Source organism: Euwallacea similis, chromosome 4 (genome assembly GCF_039881205.1).
Source record: "Euwallacea similis isolate ESF13 chromosome 4, ESF131.1, whole genome shotgun sequence".
Lineage (NCBI taxonomy): Eukaryota > Metazoa > Arthropoda > Insecta > Coleoptera > Curculionidae > Euwallacea > Euwallacea similis.
Window position 1 is genome coordinate 5,457,809 of NC_089612.1, and position 22,852 is coordinate 5,480,660.

Genomic DNA, 22,852 nt, shown 5'->3' on the forward strand with positions numbered 1-22,852 from the left:
ATTCCAAGAAATTGCATTCGGCATCTTTGGGCATAAATGAGTTTGAGGTGATCTTCAACGTTACAAATTAGGATATTTTCCCGATGACCATTTATCGGATTTATCATTGCTATTAATTATGAAAAAGTTCAAGAAAATGGCGCCCGAAGGCAAAGTGTGCGGTGTTGCCTGCGACGTTGCTGTGTGATTTTACACCAAGTTTGTATGGTTTGTTTAAATACGTTTTGCGCCGGCGTTTACCCTTTATAAACATATAACCTCGTGTTGTTTACGGTTCCTCGCATAACCTGAAAATCTTCCTTGAGAGAAAAATCGAAGGGACAAAACATTTCTTCTTCCTGCATTTAAGGGATAGAATAAAAATGAACAAAAAAAGAAAATTAAAAGCCTCAAAAAGTGACGAATTTGAATTTGATCCAATGCCCAAACATCTCGTAACAGCACATCTTAAAAACCAAGAAAAACGTTTGATAATCATCCTAGAAAATGCCCAACTTGAAACTGTTAAGGTAAAAGATTCATAACTCGCATATTAGATTGATCTTTTTACTTCTTTATTGCAGGTAGGAAATAAATTTGAGCTTTTAAATTGTGAAGATCATGCACATGTTTTAAAAAGCAACAATCGGGATGTAGGGACTTGCCGGCCAGATATTACACACCAGTGTTTGCTCATGCTATTAGATAGTCCTCTTAACCGAGCTGGCTTGCTCCAGGTTTACCTTCACACAAGCAATAATGTGCTTATTGAAATCAATCCACAAACAAGAATACCAAGGACTTTTAAGAGGTTTGCTGGACTTATGGGTAAGAGGGTACATTTCATGCAGTGAGAATTTCATTTTACTGAGAACATTTTTTTGTTTTTAGTTCAGCTACTCCATAAATTTTCAATAAGAGCTGAAAGTGGTCCCAAACTTCTGAAAGTGATAAAGAACCCAATTACCAGCCATCTCCCTGTTGGAGTGAGGAAAATTGCAATGTCCTTTTCAGCTAAAGTAGTGAAAAATTGTCAAGAACTAGTGCCACCTAGTGAGGACCCCATAGTGGTGGTAGTTGGAGCTATGGCAAGGGGCAATTTAAATGTAGATTATGTGGAAGATACCATATCCATAAGCAATTATCCATTATCAGCAGCTTTAACATGTACAAAATTATGTTCAGCTTTTGAGGAGGTTTGGGGTGTAATTTAGAACTATATTTATTTTTTATTTCTGACTTAATAATAAATGTTTTAATAAAAGTGATAAAAATTGTGTCTAATTCTTTTTTGGTTCAAAAATTTAACTGTATTACAACTTTAAATAACGTTTTTGCATTGATTTCCACAATTAAGTTTTCATTTTATAAAAAGCAGTACTTTCAGAGTTACATAGAGAAATAGTAACTAAGTGGGATAATCTGTATGTTATAGGTTCATATGATATTTCTCTGTATTTACCCAGGTTGACATATTTATATCTACTAGCTTGTGAAAAATTAATTAAAAAGGCATTTTTCTTTTCAGAAATATTAGAAAGAACATATTACTTGTTGCATTTTTGGGGAAGCAGTCTCCTACATTGCGTTTTACGGGAAAAATACTACCTTTTTTCAGTTTTTCGTGCTTGTATTACCAATTTGCGCTCCCAACGTTGCAGTATCCCGACGAAGGCGCCAATCACCGTTGAACCATCTAAATACAATGAAAAAGTTTTCAGGAATTTTATTTCTCGCTACACAAAGGACGAAGCTCGAGAAACCAATACCCATAATATGAAACTGTTTAAATCAATTCGTGCATGTTTCCATTATAAATTTGTTCAAGATAGACAGTCCCCTCTTTAAAATCAAACTGGGTCCCACTGCTGATGTTCATTCGATCAAGAATCGGACGCGCTCGGGACAATTCCAATTTCTGAGAGAAGATTACCGGAAAAAATACCGATTAATAGTTGCTACCAAAGAAAGAGGCAATCCATCAATCAATGATTTGATCAACGCGATGTTAATACCACACACGTCTTAATAGTTAAATTGGAGTTTTAATACAAAAAGAAAGTCCTTAGCAAGACCTATATTACATCATATTATTTATTCTAATTTTATCTGTCTTCAAACTAAATAAATGTATTAAAATATAATATAACAATCAAAACATTTTATTACTTACAGAAATATAATAAATAAAAAAGTCGTCATTAAACGCAGATAAATAACTTTCCATCCGATAATATAGTCGTAGTTATTTTGGAAACAAATTCCTGCATCTTACATAATGATTTATGTACAAATTGCAAAATATTTCTATGTATTTAAGTAAAGTTTACATTAAGAACTATTATATTATTACTTATTGTGGTAACAACAATGTATCAGACAATTTTAAAAGGGAATGGAGGGAGCGAAAATGAAAAAAAAAAAGTGAATTCTCTAACGTATTTATGATTGGACATTTTAACCCATAAATTCCAGTTCTTTACATGAATAACTATTTGATTACTGAACTGAAAAGACCTGATTGAATAAGCCCTTTACAATTACTTTCAGAAAATAATATTTAAAGAAATATAAATACATGAACCTTCAAATAAATCGAACATAAAAAGAATTGCGGGCTTCTATCGGATCGGCCAATAAAAATCAAGAATTAGTCACGTGACACTATGTTTGCTGCTGCCGCCCTACATGGTATGCAACTCATAATGCAGAATCGTTCTGTGTGTTGTCTACTTTGTTTAATTTGGGGCCAAATTGGCGAATGCGTCACAATTTGGGAATGTGACAGAAATTAATAATTTTATGCCTATTCCTCCTTCAATTCAAAAAGCAATATGAATACGAGTTATAGAAAAATTAACAAAATTACGTAAATATATTTATTAAATAAAAAAAAAACGGTTTTGTACCTGTTAAAGTAATGACATTAATAAAATTAATTAACAATGATAATCCTTAGCTATCGGACCAAAAAAGCTGGGACATTGAAGGTAACGATTTAAACTGAGGTAGGAATTCACACTATTTAGTCTCCTATGGCTAGAAAGTGCGAATTTCGTATCGTCCATTGCCTAAAAAGGAGCGCCTGGAAGTAAAATCTCCTTCGACCTCGGACTCCTCCGGTCCGTCGCCAATAAATTCAAATTTCACTTCTCGCTATTTGTCCGCGCTCTTTGCTAACTTAAATCTAAAACCCAAAAGTATTTACACGTCTCGTTTTTATATTAATTTAATATTTTATATACACAATCGTAAGTAAAATCTACAATAATAATGTATTATCTTTTAATAATAAAAAAATCAAAAGTTCTTATTTTGTCGTCATGTACCGGAAAAATCTGTTCAAGGCAATGATTTTTTTCATTTAATATGATGCCAACAATAAGTAAAAAAAATAAAAACCAGTCTCGTTCAAAGTGAACTTAAATACAGTGTCGATACGAAAAGAAGTTCTTGCAAAATTAAATTAGATAAAACAACGCGTCACTTGATACCACATCTGAGGTATTCTACTCTAGGGTCAAAGAGAGGGTAAAAATAGAAGGAAGAGTAACTATTATAAAAAAAACAGGGAATAAATAAAGCCTATAAAGAGGGGTAAAAATACAAGGAAGCATACGGAATTATATGGATAGTTTTCCTGAGGCTGCAACAATAAAAAAACATCTTCTTTCTGTAATCACAACACGGTTACCATGGACCAATTATACCAAACGCAATTAATCGTTATTAATACACCTATAAACGCCGTGGACATAACGCAAGAAAATGTTCTGGTGTGGTATTATAATGACCCTTCAAATGCTGCCATCAGGTCACTTTGCATGTTCATATCGATTTTATTTGCCATCTGAAAAATTGTTGAATAGAGATACGCAAGAAATATTTTATTTTTCCCCAAACTTACCACTTCACGTCTTCTTCTTTCTTGCTCCTGAAGCCTCTGTTTTTCTCTATCGGAAATTCGGTCCGAGCCCGAACTCATTGATCCTGGGGAGCTGCTACCCTCTCCGGGGGAAGATTTCAGGTCTTCGACTCTCGGGGGAGGGACGGGCTTCTCTCTTTCGGCCACCGCTTGTCTAAAAAAATGTTTTAAAATGGTTAATTGCAAGGTTTCTTTTTTGAAAGATGTTCCAATGTGTCCTCAACATTATATCTGCCAAAGTATCAAATTATGCAAAAAACTGAAATCGCCTCTGGCAGTAAAGCGGAGGAGTCTTCTTATTTATTTTCCTATATAGGTAGGTCGATGCTGAACAGTGATTGCATACATTGCATGAATAACGTTAATCCCTAGTAACATATTGCAAATGAAGCGACTAAGTTCGCTATAAAAATTTCGTAAAATATTTAAAGAATTTTGTGACACAATTCCACTGCGAGCTCCGTGCTATTTTAAAATGATTGATTTACTACCCTACTCTGTCAACTATTTAGACTTCATTTCTAACAGTTACATTATTTTTATTATTTCCAAAACAGAAAAAAAGCCGGATATCGATTATCTGAGAGCTATAAGATACTGTGGAGCAGTCGGTAACGTCTATATATAATAAAGAGGATTATGGTTTTTTCGCCGAATTATTTCTAATACTCATAACCACATATTTCCATGATATACTAATCATCTTTTGATAACCTTGGTATTGGAAATGTGAAGATGAATATCTTTACTCGTACTCACTTTAGCACGCACGTGTGCATGCGTTGTTGCGGAATCTCCAATACAATCAGTAATTAATCGGATATAACCAATATTTTTATATCAATGTTACTTTTGAGTCGAGGTGACTCACGAAAGTACTGGCAACATTGGATGGTACGTGCAAGCATGATGCATATTTGCGTCTACTCGAACCCGATCGTGCAGATGGATTTCTGGCGCGACAGCCGAATAAGCAGTACTAGTTTCCAGTGTACATCGTTTTGTGAGGTTAGACCTTGTACAGACTTTGTATGGAGATATGATTGTAACTTCGGAGCCATTGGGAAACAGATCGGTAAGTGTTTTCATCAGATTGAAGTGGTTTCTACCAGGGACCAGATCTGGATCTGCTCGGTGGAGGGCGGAAGTAGAGTACAGACCTGCAGAGTGGATCGAGGCTTTGACAGCGACTGGTTATATTTAGCTTGCGAAAGAGTTTCTCCATCAAATCCACCAGTGTTCCCAAAACTCTCTGGAGTGGTTTTTGACCAGACTCGCATAATGGAAGACACGGTGAATATGAATATGGCGAAAACGGGGCTAGTCCTAGTTCACCGTATTTAACATAAAATACTATGTGGCTGAATGTTCCTGACGTGACGATAGACCATCAAAATGCTGGAAAAAACTGTGCAGTGTGCCCTACACAACTGAGAAATTTTGAAAGCGCCTCTCAGCTTTCCATATGCGCAGAATTTGTAAGGTAAGAGCAAGGTCAATATTGATGTTTTCATTCCCCCATTTGCAGTCCAAAGTCACAAACATGAACTATTGGTCATGGAAATATGTGCTCTTAACATACTAATAAATGGAATCCACTTATTGGTATGTTAGTATGTATTATTAGTATCCATTTTACGACTTCACAATAGCCATGTTTCTATTGAATCACTTTCATTGATCATGATACGATGTTAGACGAAAACAAATAAGCGCAGCGTTGTCTCTTCTAGTTTAATAAAAAATCATAGCAATTCAATCATAATTGTAACTCATTTTTGTCAAATCCAGACCACTCTCATTAAATACCATTGCTAAACGATATGTTGTCACTTTCTAGACTTAATTAAAACATGCATGCATTCTATACAACACATACCTGGCCTTTTCCAGCGCCTCCTGCTCCTCCATTTCCCGTCGGCGTTCCATTTCCTGTCGCATTCGCTCCCTTTCCGCTTGTTCCTTCTGCTGCCTCTTGAGTTCCAAAGTCTCCAACCTCTGCTTTTCCCTATCGGCCTTTTCCTTCGCCTTGTTCTGGAAGGCTTTGAAGCTGTCCATGACCTTCACAACATTCTTTTTCAAAACTCCAGTAAAATCCCTTCGTGAGTGTCGTACTAACCTGTTGCTTGCTGCTATTTCCGGACGCATTGTTTTGGGGTGAAGTAGCTTTGGCTAAACTGCTCCACGAGCTCGCATTCTTCACATCGGATTTAGCTTTCATACCAGCGGGTACGAATGCGGGGACAGTGGGCTTCTGATCCAATAATTGCGGTTTCTTTTCTGGCAAACCGTACGGGTCCTGAGGCTGCGGTTCGACCTTAGTCCCTACATTTCCTTTCTTTACTTGTGAGTTATTATGATGAGTAGGCAGTGGGTCAAACATCGATGGAATGGACATTTCCATGGGCAAACCGCCCATCGATGACATGCCATTGTTCGTATTTATCGACCCATCGAAATCATGTTTTATACTATAGCCGTTGTTTTGTATGTGCAGGGAAGGGTGCTGACCATGTGCATGTCCCTAAACGGATTTATTTAAACAATAACCAAATTTCTGTTATAATTCACAAACAATTACCATTCCAACCTGATGCATCAGACTTTGCATATCTTGATCCATGTGCAGGTTGTGATGTTGACTAACTCCTAATGGAGTAGGAGGTAGAGTTCCCATCGAGGACCCTCCTAAAGAATGTTTAACGTCTAAATGAGGATTTGATGCTATTCCTAGATGGTGTGAAGGAGCTGCTACGTTGAGTGAGGGTTTAGCCTATAACAGAAGTATATAAAGTTAACAATTTTCAATAAATTGATATCATTGAAGGCTAAAAGGACGAATCAACAGGATTGGAGGAATGGAAAAGAATTTTTCCAAGGACATCAGGTTCAGGACGCTGGTTTGTCACACCAACCTGACTTATAGTAGTCATCGCCATAACAGTGTCCATGGGCTCATGCTTAATAATTTCCTGCTCCAAGTTAGCCAAACTTTCCTCTAAAGGATCTGAATACTGCACTGTCCCACCCGCTAACGGGGACAAAACTCCAGTGGCCTTTGGTTTGTCGGGAGAAGTCATTCCTCCCTGTCCCGTTGCCCCTACTTTAATCCCGGCCATGCTACCCGCTGGTTGAGTGGGAACCGGTGACGGTATCGTCGGTGGTTTATCACTGGTCGGGTGCTTTCTCGTGGCGACGGTAGGTACAGGACCCGACACTACTAGCGGCTTAGTGGGCGGCATGGGGCCGTTGGCAGCCACCGCTGTAGTAGTTTGGGCAGAACTGGAGGCGGCAGGGGCAGAGGAAGTCGTTACAAACGGAGCTACAGCCGCAATGGGTGTGGCAGGTGGTTTCGGAGGCGGCACCTGGATTATTGCAGGCGGCTGCATGGAAATCCACGTTAACTTCGCGTCTCATAAGACAAGTTTTAAATGAATGAAAACAGGAAACTAAAACCTCTAGATAAGTGCACCGACTACAGTCTTCAGTGACTGAAACACCTTGATGATAGGTTTCGAGTATGTAACTCTCGTTAGTTCAGTTCACCTTCAGTTAGATATTGCATTTGTTTCCAATGGTGATTCGAGTTAATGAGAATTCAAGACTTCAAACCAGTATTCCTGTTTATGATATATAGGTAAAAATTTGCTACACTTATCTCAAGAGCTTTCGAGTTTCCTATTAACCTCACTTAATGAGCCGATACTATGAGTGATGTAACATATCCACCATATTGCCTTGCTATGACCAGAAGTCGCATTTGACGTTCCTGTACTCTCGAATTATTAGTTTAAAAAAAAAGATATAATTAAAAGGTTTACCTACTTATAGAGCAGATATTGTTATGACACGGAATTGTTTTTTATTTTATTTTTGCAATGTGTGCGTGAATATAGTGGACGTTGATGTGAACTAATATATCTCTATGTATTTTGGATCATTATAAGAAAATCGCAGAACAAGTCTTATTCCTTACATATGTTCTGTGGTTCAAGTACTACACGTTTCCATCTATGTATTTTTTGTTCTCATTTATTCCTATTCTCAACAAATTATATACTCACAATTACTCTCTAAACTTTCCAAAGATCCATAAGGAAAAATACTTACCCCTTATACATTCTAGATCATAACAAGTATTTCACTAGTTTAAACTGTTAAATAATACTAACCACGGAAGGCTGCAGGGTGCTGTTATGGTTAACAGCAGGATTCGGCGATTTTTTGGAATTCGAGGTTTTAGCCTTTTTCGTCGGTCTGGAACCGGCTGGACCTAAAAATCGAACCGTGTCAGTATACAACTTCAACTCCTGGACTAAACCCTTGAGGACGCACGAAAAATTAGAAACACCCCGCACTTTTAGGTCTCACCGCAACAACAAAACTACGACTTATAATAAATTTAATAATAAATTTATTTATATTAAGACAAATGTAGGCTAACACTCTTATTGTATCCAGCAGTAAATTATGTTACAAACTTGTCTTTAGTTTATGAATCGAGGAGAAGCGAGTACACTACATCTAACAGGCAAGGGCGCAGGCTGCTCTAACGATATAAAAGTGCGTGAACGTGGCACGAATATGTACAAAATTTAAACCAGAGGAGATGTTTGCATAAGAAAAGAAATATGTGAATCGACAAAAGTAAAGTATATTTGCAACATTGCTATTCAGATAGTACAAGTTAATTTAAAAAAAAAGTATAAAAATGAGGCACAATTAAACTATACAATATAAAGGTGAATGTAGATGACTATAACTTAAATAATTCGTGAGAACGCAGTATGTATAACCATACTGATTTTATGTTTAAATAGATAATGCTCTACTAAAATCGCAAATTATTATGTCCTAGGTTTTATAAAGTACAACTTTAAATTACATATTAATATTTTAAGACTTAGCTTTTACGATTACTCCACATAATACTCTCTTGATATGAGTAACATCAACGTCGTAACGACACTAACCTCAATTTAGTGTCTGCAACAGTAATTTATCGAATGCAATAGGTTTTTAAAGCAGATGCGCGTTGCCTGAGTGCAAACAATGTGAATGGTGGCCAGCAACTGTTGACCAACTACCCATTTACTAACCATACAGTTACCACTACCATAATATCTATTTTCAAACAAGCGAGGGTAATTAAGAAAAGAGAGACTTTACAGCCGCCACACACATTGTCTGCATTAATAGATGTAGCGTTTTTTTTAAATCACTTAACTAACGACAAGTAGTGTACTTAATGGATATTAACGGAAACAAAATAGTTGCGGTAAGACCTGTATGGCTGGTACGTGCTGCCTTCCCAATCACTCGTATGCACTCAGAGCTGGTCCAGGTGACAGTATAATGCTTTATTCTAAATAGGAATCGTTCCAAACAAATGACTATTTAGCAACGGGGAATGTCCACAAAGAGAATTTTTTCACGATGGATTTGTTTGGAATGATTTTAACAAAACGGGTATAACCCATACAGATGCTTAATCTAGGGTTGTATTTTGCTCTACGACGGCACGGCTTTATCACAACTAAAAGCGAATCGAAGCATAAAAATACCTTCAAATTTCTTTTGAAAACAAGTTTTATTAATTGCTTTATCTTGTTTTAACAAGAAGAGAGTGGGGTCGGTAACATATGACCTAAAAAAAGACTAGAGTGACCTTATTTAGTAGCAAGGTAAAGTTTCAAATCGCTAAAAATGTTGTAACTAATTCACGGGAAAACTGAAAATATGTTATATTTTCTAATCTGGGGCAACAGCACAGGTGATACCTAACCCCACACTCGAAAACAAATTCTTAACGTAAGTTGTTCATATGAATAATATCAAGAATTTCAAAAGAAACACCTTCAGGTTGGCTGTATTACGACGCAATATATGCCTTTTTTCAAATTTTGATACTTATTGAAAGAAAATATCCGCAAAACGAGAAGTTGCAAAAAGAAATGGGGTCCCTACAAAGTATTTATTGTAATTAAGAGATGGTCACATTTTCAATAGTTTCCGAAGTATTTGAAAATTATATCTCCACAATTATTGAAAATCATTTTCATTATATGTCACAGAAAATGAACATTTCCCAGCTAGTTAACTATACTGAAAAACGTCATTTCCAGATTTTTTCCTGTTTGCACGACTTGATTATGTGCAAATGGGAAAATGCTATTTTCCGGATCCCTAATGAAATACACAATGTTTAAATTAAAGTTTTACAAATTATTGTTATCTGCAAAACGTTTTATAGCATATTATCGACGACTTTCCACAATTTTTTTATGATACCAATGAACTATTAATTTTTAAACTATTCCTTAAGCATTTGCACTATTAGTTTCAAGGTGAATGTTTTAATAATATTTTCAGTGATCATTCTATTCTCAAGATAAAAAAAAATCCCTTCAGAGACACATTTGTTTCACAAAAGGGATCCATTCATGTTCCTTCAAAATGTATGTCAGTGTATCCGGCAAGTTTACTGCTGGAGAAAGTATATGCAGGATAAAAAATGTAAATGACTGAATTCACTCGCTGGATTAAGGCGAACTTGTAATTGACATATACAGGATGATTTCTAATGATTGCATAATTTTTTCTAATAGTAAGTATATTAAGATACAACAATGAGTTGTCAGAACACGGATGTCATTAGCGGCGGTTAATGTGTTAAGCCTGTGAGAAACGTTGAATTATATGAGGCCCTCTTAATAAGTAAAAATCTCCGCAATATAACCAGCGACACTAACTGCTGGAATATGAAGATTTTTTTACCTCGCATATGAGCTCTGCAGGCCTAGAACTTTCTACCGAAAAATCACCTGGACGAGAATGCAAAATCCAACTACTTAAATTCGCAGAAACCGGCCCTTAATTGAATCACATTTCATGCAATTTTTACTGCCACACAAAAACCATCGAAATGAGTATGGATCAACGATGAAACTTGACTCTTGAAACGAGTCCTAAAGCCCCTGACGGTGTTTCCATTGAAGAATTCAACCTTTAACTAACTACCTAAGGCGCAAACCGCATTTGTCTATGGATAAAACAATAAATTAGACGTAATTGCTATGATAGAAAAATACTAGACCGTTCAAACTCAAATCGGCGATTTAGACGCAACTACCGAGTGAACGAGTTAAGCTCAGTCAGAAAAATAATCATAAGAATAGAATAATACGCGACAATATAACGATATTGCTTCAAACTGGACTTAAGTTATTAAATTAACGGATATAAATTATGTTTCAAGGCATATAAATTAACCTATACACGGCCGAAGATCGAAGCCATTTCCGTATTCCACAGATCGAGCACCAAGAGAAAATCTACTGGGCTAAAAACAATCACCGTTCGCAATGGCACTAAACCTCTATACAATCCGACAAGGTATTATATTAACGCTTATACTGATTTTGCTACTTTACGGATATTATTTACAAGGGAGAGGATTACGCGACTAACGTCCATTAACGTGCATTTAGAGCGGGGACTTTATTCAGACAGACTGTCACTAATAGTGTCCGTAAATGTTTTCTTTTTTTTCAAACGGTCCAGAAAAACCAACTTTGTAATGAGTATTAACACGGGCCCCGCAAATGTCCGAATTCAATAATTTAACAAGGAGAGAGCGATTTAGAGCCGCGTTGCTAACCTGCTTCACTGTCGCTGGAATCAGATGAGCTACTGCTCAGCGACGAGGAGGAGCTGTCGCTATCCGAGCTGGAGCTGGAAGAAGACATCCGCCCGCCTCCAGTGCCTCCTGTCGGGTCAGCTTTGGCGTCTACAATTGCATATTAAAACTCTCAGTTGTTGCAAGTTTTAAACGAAAAAAACGTACCTTTCTTTGGAGCCTTTTTACTAGGTCCGATCTTGTGATTGACGTCAAGTAGTCTGTCCTCGAGTTCCTTTTTCTTCTCTGCAATTTGTTCTTCTTTCGATTTGCCAGGTAACTTTTTATCTGTAAACGTAAGTTAGTTGGTGGTTTAATTCGGTCTCACATTATATTAACTACAGAGTTAAACACCACACTTTGGGCCCGTTTCACATAGCACATATTAAATACAATGAGATAGACAATGCTTGAGGACGAAAATGCTCTTACAAGTGAGGTTATAATAACTTATGCAAATCACTTGTCTTTTGAGGAAATGTGAGAAAGATTAAATAGTCACATTCTTGAATTCAAAAATTGTCTGTGAACACTGCCAATGATCAAACATAAACAACCCTATTAAATTTTTATAAGCAAGAATATGGACCTATTCCTGATTCAAGTTAAGCGCTCACTATGTGGTGTCGAAATTCCATACTAATGTCAGCCACTTGACAATACTCAGCGGTACATTAGATACTCTTAAATCAATAATGAATTTTAAAGAATTATAAGCCTTTATTTCATTAAAAAATAATTTCTTTATAAGTTCTAGCATTTTCAAACTCCAATCAAATATCTGGCTGAAATGGCAGGTTATTATATGTTAAAGCATTTTAAACACGTACAACATAAAAAAAACTACCTACGTTTAAATATTTTGACAATGCATCACATGAAATTGAAAAAAATTCAGAAGATATAATAAAATTGGACAAAAAATCGTCATAAAAGACACAGAAACACGAAATTCAACACAATTAGTTCACACGTAAAGATAAATGACGCTTCGACCTTAATGTGACGTCTCAATACAATAGATATTTGTGATATCCACGTGTAAAAAGTTAAACTCTTCATTCAACGTACAGCTAATCAAGTAAAATCCACCACCACTTTCCCTTCACCTTCAAGATTATCAAATCCAAACCAACAACATGAATTCATGCAAAATTCCAATTTAACCCAACCCACTACCATGCTTAGAAAAATGTGTAGTTCCAATTACGTACGCCTGTCAGTAGCAAAACAATAGCCTTACATTTCTTTTAAATAAACTAAACAGTACGAGATCTTTTTATGATTTTGCAGCTTTTGAGCTACTTTACAATCAAAATAAGACCCTTTAATAAGTTTTTACCGCGAGACTATGTGCTACTTCGAAATGTGGACGTCCACGATGAAAATTATCCCTCAGACGCTAAGTAACGGAACTTACAGTAGGGCTTACGTGGCTTTTTCCTAAGACACGAAGCGACGTAGCTCTCCAATTCACGGAGCGTCGATGGCTTCAGCGTCTCAAAGTCGATTTCAATTTCGTCAGGATTGGAGTCACGCAGAGATGGCTCCCTGGATTGGATAATGTGCACCACTCTACCTAGTTTATCTCCTAAACAAATATTTCAATGAGTTCTGCAAAATTTAATCATTTTTGGATATGAAAACTTACCAGGTAGTTTATTGATGTCAAGAGACAACTGCCGTTTTTCGTCATACGACATCGGCTTAGCATTGTCCTCGTCTTCAGAATCGAAGGCCGATACTGGCGGTCCACTTTGGGCCTTTTTGCGACCAGGACCTGCACCCGTACCGGTTCCACGTCCTGTTTTGGCGCGTTTGGCGGCAGGTCCACCCGTTGCATTTCCAGACGGTGCGGCAGATGCAGCTTTTGGACCTCGGAGACCTGCAAAGAAAGAAAAAATTCCCTATCTAAACTTTCCTATAAATTGATAATGTGCTTTCTGTCCCTACTATCAACTATTTGCTACATTTATTACAATGGTAAGACCCAACAGAAGCTTTGTGCGTGCGACTGGATACATGAAGCGGTGCTAAAAAGGTCAAGAAATCTACTAGTTGACTCACTATATATTAAATAAGAAATAAGAAACGTTAATAAAAGATCTAGTCACATGCACTACAGGCAAGGTTGTTGACTATTGAATATAAAGAAAATCTGCAGTGTTAATTTATCATTTTAAAATTCTGTTATAGAGGATGCCAAAAAATGTTGAGGAAAAATTAACGAAACTTTCTCATGATCATGATTTTTACTACGTAAGATATGTGGATTTTAATTTCAAACCTTTGCTCCTTTTTCAATCCTGTAATGACGTGGGATACATCGTCGAATGAACTTTTTGTCGCATTTTCCGACTTAAAATAATATCTTAAATCTTTCAGTAACAGGGACTTTTACAACAACTAAATTGGATATTGCGAGTATTAAATTTGTAAAACCAATTGCTTAAAAGGAAGCATCAATTTTGTACTAAATATCGCAATTTTGGTCGTAAATCATAAATAAGGAAACTAAAACGTGCCTAAGTCAGCGGGCTTTTACATCAATCCTATACCGTATTGCGAAACTACTTCGATATTAAAACCGCGTAGAAATGCACGAATGAACGCGATTCGGCGTCGATTGGAGCCACTTGTCGGTCGTCCGATCGAATTACAACGTGCCCTTCATACTTCTCCAGAGCGAAATGAAGACGGGATTATGTGTCTCACGATCCTCACTTGTTGCGACGGACATTTATATGCACAAAAAAAATACGAATTTCTCTTCTTTATTTACCTTTAAGACTTGACAGAAGATAAAAAAAAAAAGGTGTAAAATACTTTGAAACAACTATTGAAAGAAAAATTTCATGGAAATAGACAGAAATTGGCAATGTTAACGGCAAAGTATAACAACTGAGTTGAAATGAACCGAACTGAAAACATCTAATAATATCGAAACAGTATTTGGAGCATTAGAGCAAAACGCAGAGCAGTAAAGGGGCATAAAGTCATAATAGGCCTTAATTTTTTCATATTTTTTTATAACTATTTGCATTCACCTTCATTACCCTATTTCTAAACAACTTCGGTAACAAAACCTAAATTGCCGGTCAAATCAACACCATATGGTAATTTTTAATGCAAACTTCTTTGAACACAAATGTGTTTGCAAATTTGGGGTAAACATGAGCTATATGCTGTTGATTTTTGCTTTAGACAACAGTATAATATCAAAATAACAATTTGAACTAACTACAAAGTAACAGATAAAAAAATCCATGACCAATGCATACAAAAGAAGGAAAAAACGTCGACCATGCAGCTACCCCTCTAAACGGGGCCCCAATTATGCAACTAAAAGTGAGCCTATGCCAACAACCCTGTCCAACACTCCTGAACCTGGCCTTACCTTTGCTCTTGGGCGCCTTGGCAGTGGCAACGCCGCCCGTTTGGGTGCCACCTGTCGATTTTGAGTCCATACCACCGTCTTCGGCTCCAACACTGTCAGGTGGAGCGGGAAGTTGCTTGCCGCCGCCTACCCCGACGGGACCCATGCCTTGGGCCGATTTTCCGCCTGTGTAGTTAATTCTTAATCATCCATGATCAAAGAGGAGAGAATAGAAATAAGCTTACGCAAGTTAGGACTAATTGTACAATCTTTATTTAAAAGTCGTTTCAGCTAAACTCGACTGCTACTGAAACTTCCCCATAAAAACAACATCGAACCACCAGGTATCGCAAATAAAATTAAATTGACATTAGTTACTACAGTTAAAAAATAGTTCAAGTATCACTTAGATTTAGCTGAACCAATTTTTCAACCATGATTATACAATATATTAAAAAATGGGGGAAATCGACAGCAATATAGTATAAGAATTAAACATTTCCTTATGTTTTAAAAAATCACTCTCCTGCTAGTGAACAAATGCGTTGTACAAGGTGGTACAAACTCGACGGTAAGTACATGGATCTTGAAAATTCGGATTCCCCTGACAAAACCTGACTTGTATGATAAACAAGTTTCCTTGGTAAGACAAAATAGGTTCTTTATTCATTTTCATCTTTTTATCCTCTTCGCTGATAAGTCACGTCTTCGCGACTGTACAATATGCGAATTTTCTAAATCATATTAATGTTCGTGAAACTTTTTTTGCCGCAGTAACTCTGAGTGAATTTGCGTAAACCATCGAGGAACTCAAAAAATATAGAGCAAGTACAAGAAAATAGCCACTCTTTAAATAACATCATGTGGAACGATGAGTGTAATTTTTTGAAATGAGCAAAAATTATAGGTAGTAATTTAAATTTTTAAGGAGCTTAACAGAAAAACAATTGAATGGGCAAGTTTTTGACATACAACTTTTTTTACGAGATCCAGCATATTGTTTATTGCATATTCTTTTTTTTTCAAGTCTTGCACTTACTGTCTAATTTGTAGCACCTAGTATAATTCAGTGTTATATGACTTACCAGTGCTGTTTGCCATCGCGGACATGGGCTGCACCGAACTCTTTTTGGCCTTATCTTTCAGCTTTTGTTTTTTCTTTTCCTTTTTCCGCCTCGTAGATTCCTCCAATAGCTTTCGCATTCTTTCCTGCATGGTGGCCAGCTGTAAAGACATTTTCGCTGCATTAACTAAAGCACACATTCAACCAAAAATTATGCCACACGTGCGGCAAGAATCAGTATTACAAAGCTTGATCAAATACCTCTGGGACAAAGCCTTTCATGGGATCAAGAAGTGTGCCTAGAATAGTGCATGAAAGCAAGTATAAAATAACCACAAGACTATTAAAAAGTATGTAGAAAAAAGTGCGATTAAATTCAATGAAATAAAAGAAATCTTTAAAGTTTGTTGTTGATTAATTATCAGATCGGACTCGTCAGTTAAAACCGAGTTTGGCCATACAAATTATTGGTAAGAATACTCACCTCCTTTTCCAGTTGCTTGAACTGCTTGTTCCGGCGTTCCTCCTCGGAATCCTCCGTATCACTAGACGATTCTGAACTGGAGCCCGACGAACTGGAGTCGTGAGTAACCATACCGCTTATCCTATTTAAGGGTTCATCAGGAATTTTTGCAAATCTATAAACGTAACGCAAGAAAAACGTTTTCAAGAAGTGGGCATGCATTAATTATTCAGACTCACTTGACTTCAAAAACGTCCTGCAGCTTCCGGGCCATAGCGACCACATCGTGGTCAGACGGATTGTACTTGTAACAGTTTGTGAAGATGAGTCGAACATCCTGCGCGAATTCTTGCGCTGATCTGTACTCCCGGTTATCCATTTTCCGTTTTACCGTGCCCAAGTCCATTGGTTTTTTGATTATGTCGTGATAGTCGTGCAGCCCCAACAGCTCTGCGTCTACAGGTTTGTAGAAAGGCCACGCGTAACTCTGTGGAAGGCCAAATATTGATATTTAATACTATCTCAATTAGCCAAATAGGCTCAGTCAGAAGTGGATCTTCTTCATCGAGCATCATGAAATTCCATGCAGGTATACTGACAAACAAGACTTTTCAAATGGTGTTTTCACTTACACAATGTTTCTTCGAAAACAGGTCCTTCAAGATTTCATTGCAGGCTTTAAGACTATCGTTCAATTTTTCTTTGGACTTTTGCGAGTGACCCCCCGGCTGGCCGGCTGGTGATGGGGCTAAGCCGGTGCCTGCGGGTCCGCCGTACGGTCCTAAACCGTCAATTTCCTGAAAATAAATCACGATAATTACTTAATCTTTCAAGAAAAATGTGCGAGAATTACTTGGTTGCGGAGGGGTTTTTTGATCTGTCGACACGACTCTCGCCTTTTTGAGATCTTACTCGCCGACGACGACGAATTTGAGTCGGCTCCCGATGGCAAGTAATCGTAAGCCGTGGCAGGCGTGGTAGTATCAGCCTTTCTTTTAACGCCTTTTTTACTTTTAGCGGGCTGCGCAGGAGGGACCACCCCTAAAGCGGACACAGGAGTTTCCAGACCTTGGGCAGGATAACCAGCAGCAGCCGCTGGAGGAACAACAGGTGTTACTGATTGAACGTTATTGGCTGGTGCAATAGTAGTGGTAGCCGTACTGCCCGGAACAGTTGTCGGAGCAGCTGTACCGAGTGGTAAACCCACGGATCCTTTAAAAATAGCAGGTCAAGCTACTGCTTTGGAAAACCTCATTGCTAACTGACCCGTTGTGGTAGCAACAGGATTCGCTACTGTCGAAGAAACAGCAGCCGGCGGCCTCCCCCTTGAAGGGGTAACTGGTGGAGGTCCTCCACTGGCACGTGCCTTCTTACCTTTCGCCCCTTTAGGCTGAGTCTCCACGACGCACTCGTCCTTAGGCATATCGGCAACTTTGGTTAGAAACACCTAAAAACCCAATCACCATTCCCATAGTAAAAAACCACCAGCTTTTTCTTTTATAGCTTTACCTTCTCCAGCGTTTGCGCCATCACCACCACGTCTTCTCCAGGCTTATTGTATACGTAACAATTGGTAAACATAGTATTGAAGTCCTGTATGCACTCCTTGCCTGACCAGTAGAAATTATTATCTAGTCGTTTCCGTATAGTGCCGAGGTCCATAGGTTGCTTAATAATTTTATGGTAGTCCTGAAGACAAATAAATGAATGCTGCGAGAACAAATAAAGTGATTATAGACTCACAGGAAGGTTCAATTTTTTGGCGTCCACAGGCTGCTGAAAGGGCCACGCGAAGTGATGTTTCCATACCGCTTTCAATACTGTTTTTTGCAAAAATTGCAGTTGGTTTGTCACCCTGCCCGGCCTAGGTGTTGAAAAATCACTACGCAGGTATCAGTATTTGTGATCAATATAAGCACAGGTAAGGGAAAATCAAATATGAGCCCGTTTTTTGATTTTATAGGACTTGTGTGTTTGTTTTCAAGTTACGTGGATATGTTTCCGTTTGATCTTAAGATATATTTTTCAAATAAACTTGTGGCGAGAAATACTTCTTAATAAGATACAGGATGGCAAATTTTGAAAACTGAAAAACAGCTACTAGATTACGTCAAAAAAAAAATTGAAAAGAATACTAATTTTAAGGGTATACGATAGGTATTTGGGTCAATTCCTACATAAAAAAGTAAATTGAATTCATATTTATTTGACACTTCAAATAAGAGATTTTCAAGTAGAAGTATAAAAATTTTGAGAAAAAACTGACAGTCGACATCAAATTTAAATTAACAAAAAAAACAGACTGTACAGTGTTTTTAACACTCTGTAGTTATTTGATGTGTTTAATAACACAGTTTATTTTACTTTAAACTATAAAAAGAATACACTCTTACCTCTCTCCCGCTGGGGCAACCAAAGGTTGCACAGCCCCATTAATCGGATCACCACCTTCACCTCTCATGGAGGTATCCCGAGCGTTTGTAGCAGCTGATTGGGCAGGAGCCGTGGCCGCTCCATTGCCCGCTGAAGCTTGTTCATTCATTTTTCCAGTGTTATTTTGGACAGCAGCTTCAACTTGTTGCATCGCCTTGCTGTCAGATGTCTATGAATATCACAGGACAAATAAATGAGAAAAATATCATACCAATTAATTTAATGTAAACCACTGGGGCTATCACGAGTTGGTCGGAGTAAGACGCACAAGAAACATGCCATGCCGGGATAGTGCTGCACTAATCAAATGTCATGGTATGTTATTTCTGAAAGAATGGGTCAGTGTTATTTAAGCATGAAAAAAACATTTCAAATTTTCATAAGTTCATAATTTTCAATTAAAAGAAAATGTATTTATTTGTCCAAGAGGCAGAGCTTTGTCTGCACATTATACATAGCTATGATCAAAACTGCGGCTAATTCTTTTGAAATCTTCATGAAAAAGTAAATACAACTACTAGTCAGATTCTTAAAATCTCGAATCAATTTCAATTCTCATTTTATCAAGGTCAATTATCTTATAAATTAATTTTTCATAACATGTTATTTTTGAGTTAAGGGCGCCTTAATTACAGATATACTAAAAATTTCTTAAAATTTACAAGTTAATTGTAATGTATAATAAATTGTTAATGTGTCAAAATCTCAATTTTTAAATGAAGTATACCTTCAGTTTAGACTCCACCTACCGTTAAAGTGAAAAACGCTCTACATGTTTTTAAAATTTTTTAGCATTTAACTTGTAGCACCGGCTGGCCAGCCGCATTGACCTCGCGTCTTTTAAACAAACATTGCGAATTTTCGTACAAAGGCAAAGGTTTTCAATCGCAACTCTTAGGCATTATCTTAGCCAAAAGCCGCTCAGTTACATCCTCTGTAATTTTAAGCAACAGTTTTTAAAACGGCTAGTTTAATTTCGTGTTTATTTTAGAGTGTCGTGTCTGGGGAGTGTAGTTCATTGTCCCTTTTGTTTTAATTTTCATCAATCTCCACCCTGATTCTAAAAGACCCTTTAAAATCTCTTTAATTTATTAATTTCAGGGAAAGCATTTTTGAGATACAGGCACTTAAAAATAAAAAAATTTGCTATATTAATTTTTTCCAAGAGCAGTGTATTTGAAATAAAATTAGTTAAAGTTTTATGAGGCATCTGAGCTAGCTTTACAAGGTTGAGATGAGACACCTATTGTCTGAAAATCTAGAGTTCTGCCTTTTAATAAATAACACAATGGAGCAAGACTATGTGTATTAGCAGTGTTAAGCATTAAGTGATCTTTAACTAATGGAATAGGTGATATAAAAAAACGTTATTCAACAAACTGCCAATTCAAAAGACCAAATAAATGAGTTAAGCCTATCATCCCAAAAATAATAATAAAACAAGAAATGAGAATGCAAAAAAATATATATAATAGATATTTCCTATATTTTTCAAAAAACTGAGCCTAAATCACTCCAAGCACATATGTGAATACATTTTCTGGACATAATAAGATAGTTGAGGTTTGGAGAAGAACAAAATAGAAGCAAACAGCAATGAACCTTTAATCTGCTGAAAGAATTATCAAAAGCTTCATTTTCTTCGCATTTCTTTGTCTTTCACAGAAGCTGGAACAATTAAGACAACATTAAAAAAATTCTTTAACTGTTTTTATTTTTCTTTGCATTGGTGACGAGTCAGTCAAAATTTATTATAGCACCTACTATATCAGTATCTATGGCAATACCAGATTTGCTGCCAACATAGCCAAAAAATTTTAATTTGAGAAGGCAGAGATGATATTTCTTGCTTTTTAAGGTAAAATCCCGTACTTTTGAGAGATTGCAGAAAAAAAATGTTGACTTATGACTAACTATAAACATAGAGAAAATCTTAAGGAAGAATTTGTAGAACAAGTGTCTAATGAATATAAAATGTTGAAAGGTTTCATATTATTATCCATGACTATAAAATATTTAGGGCCAATAGTATATAAAAGTAAATACTATTTTCTGGGAGGATAACTGTTAATATGCCACTGGAAAAAAATGGGTTAAAGATTAAGACCATTTGACACATGTGTTTTAAGGTTCTTACTAGAATTATCCCTCTCTCATGATGACATGAAACTGGTACTGTCAAGCCAGACTATTCATGTGTTAACTCAAGATGTTAAATGACTTCAGTTTAAGCTTGACCTATAAAACTGGTCCTAAACAATGGTTGTGTCACTGCATTAAAGCCTAATTTTATTCAAAAATAGACTTGACTTCTACTTAAATAGTTTTGAAAATTATCCATAAAGAAATGAGCTTTTCAAAATTACCATTATCACAGTGGCTACTATTATTTGATTTCTGTCTAGAAAAGAACAGAGCTATTCGAAAGAACTTAAAACAATGTAAAAACAGGTATCTGCTATAGGAGTTCTAGGCTAATTTTGAATACTCTCAGTCCTCGATACATAAACTATGGAGTATTTTTGCTCAATTTGGCGCCACACCCCCTTGCTCATAAACAATGAGTTTGCATCACATTTTCATGTTCTATCAGCTAACCTTCAAACAAACGATTAGAAATGGGATTTTTCCCAATGACTGGGCGTCACGTAGGTGAAAACTCACACGAACTAGGATTGTTTACGTTTGTGAATACAGATCCAGGAAGTTCTCCAGAGAGTCTGGACGAGTTTTGAAGAGACAAATAGTTGGTGCACTGGTTAATAAAGGAAGATAAGACCTTGGCGGCTATATTTTGCTGAGAGGTGCAGACGGTTATCGGCGACATGCACTAGAACAACGGTTGTACCTACATGATCCGTTTCTATTGGTTTTGACGTGTTACGCGGGAAAGAAGTAATAACCTTTACTTACCGGGAAAATATGCATAGAAATGCATCAGAAAAGAATCTATTTTACAGGGAATCTAGCACAGAGAAAGGAGAAATTCATTTCTGAAGTCAATTTTCAACATGGCGGGCACTTACGTTAACCACTGGCGAGAAGGCCGCCACTTAAATCACATTTTTTGCACTAAACTCATCACCTTTTCTACAAATAACGACATTTTCATCAAGACGGGACTTCTAACTATGCGGAAAACCATTACCTACGTATTTTCTCGATTAATCCACATGAGAATTACGAAAAATACGGAGCCACAAAACGCAATCCACTTCGCACGAAATCGGTTTACACGCTTTTTGACGGGCTGCCGTGATGGCGGCTGTGTGCGTACGCTCCGCTTCCTCGGGGTTGAAAATACGAAGAAATTGACCGCAAAGAGAGCCGAAATTGCAGAAATACTGTTAAAACGTCGATTTCATTGCGAATTCCTACATTAAAATCCCCCAAGGAAACAATTTTACCACATAACGTCCCAGATGGTTTCAGATTGGAATCCAATCGTTCTGTAAACGGCCTCGGTACGAACCTACGATTGCTGGATTTACAAGCCAAAATACTGTTTGTTATGCTGGATTTTTCGAGCAGAATGTCGAGATTTCCTCTTCGGTTTTTTGTGCCCGATCCCACGATTTTCTTCTCCAATTCGCTTTAACACTTGCACGTTTGGTGTTTGGAAATCATTTGTTTTACAATGGCGGTTTACGTCGAATCCATTTTCACATCGTTGCGAAATATTGCCCCATTTTAGGTTTAAGGCATTCGAGTTGCAAATTCAAAGTTTCTAATTGATTAAACCGCATCATTTTTTGCATAAGGAAAATTTCGGAAAATGACGATCTTTCCTTGTCCTCGGAGGAAATTCAGTGAAAATCCACTTATTTCGTTCCTTTCCGACCTGCCGTTTGGATAGACAGACGCCAGCGCAGTAACGCAGAAACAGTTTGGTTTGACGTAAGGCGCCTCAATTGTTAATTTTGTTGCCCGGGAGA

The 22,852-nt window shown here is 37.0% G+C and overlaps 2 protein-coding genes across 19 annotated transcripts; one reads left to right on the plus strand and one right to left on the minus strand.

Annotated features, from left to right (window-relative positions):
• The first annotated feature begins 315 nt into the window (after positions 1-315).
• On the plus strand, positions 316-1,250 carry LOC136408148 (ribosomal RNA small subunit methyltransferase NEP1). The gene is made up of 3 exons (XM_066388988.1): positions 316-509; positions 564-807; positions 871-1,250. Exons 1-3 carry the CDS (start codon positions 363-365, stop codon positions 1,191-1,193), a joined length of 714 nt encoding a protein of 237 aa, XP_066245085.1. The 5' UTR covers positions 316-362; the 3' UTR covers positions 1,194-1,250.
• Positions 1,251-2,055: 805 nt separating this feature from the next.
• LOC136408516 (bromodomain-containing protein 3-like) lies at positions 2,056-22,543 on the minus strand. 18 transcript variants are annotated; one of them, XM_066389526.1, is made up of 26 exons: positions 22,066-22,290; positions 21,944-22,007; positions 21,831-21,882; positions 21,516-21,747; positions 19,129-19,243; positions 18,878-19,075; positions 18,228-18,366; positions 17,994-18,173; positions 17,751-17,931; positions 17,338-17,696; positions 17,117-17,281; positions 16,724-16,971; positions 16,506-16,659; positions 16,044-16,182; positions 14,980-15,144; positions 13,234-13,467; positions 13,003-13,173; positions 11,751-11,870; positions 11,565-11,693; positions 8,077-8,177; positions 6,820-7,287; positions 6,486-6,677; positions 6,024-6,428; positions 5,784-5,977; positions 3,887-4,058; positions 2,056-3,829 (listed from the first exon to the last, which is right to left on the minus strand). In XM_066389526.1, exons 6-26 carry the CDS (start codon positions 19,066-19,068, stop codon positions 3,764-3,766), a joined length of 4,173 nt encoding a protein of 1,390 aa, XP_066245623.1. In that variant the 5' UTR covers positions 19,069-19,075; positions 19,129-19,243; positions 21,516-21,747; positions 21,831-21,882; positions 21,944-22,007; positions 22,066-22,290; the 3' UTR covers positions 2,056-3,763. The 18 variants fall into 18 exon arrangements, with proteins under 18 accessions (XP_066245623.1, XP_066245625.1, XP_066245624.1 ...); XM_066389528.1 differs by having other exon boundaries at positions 21,516-21,765; XM_066389527.1 differs by lacking the exon at positions 21,516-21,747.
• Between the last annotated feature and the right edge of the window lie 309 nt (positions 22,544-22,852).

Coding starts and splice junctions, on each gene's coding strand:
- LOC136408516 (XM_066389532.1), bottom strand. CDS start 19,068: ATGCAACAAGTTGAAGCTGCTGTCCAAAATAACACTGGAAAAATGAAT. Junction 17,932..17,993: donor TGGCGCAAACGCTGGAGAAG/GTAAAGCTATAA, acceptor TTGGGTTTTTAG/GTGTTTCTAACCAAAGTTGC. Junction 15,145..16,043: donor CGCGATGGCAAACAGCACTG/GTAAGTCATATA, acceptor TTAACTACACAG/GCGGAAAATCGGCCCAAGGC.
- LOC136408148 (XM_066388988.1), top strand. CDS start 363: ATGAACAAAAAAAGAAAATTAAAAGCCTCAAAAAGTGACGAATTTGAA. Junction 510..563: donor CCCAACTTGAAACTGTTAAG/GTAAAAGATTCA, acceptor TCTTTATTGCAG/GTAGGAAATAAATTTGAGCT. Junction 808..870: donor GAGGTTTGCTGGACTTATGG/GTAAGAGGGTAC, acceptor TTTTGTTTTTAG/TTCAGCTACTCCATAAATTT.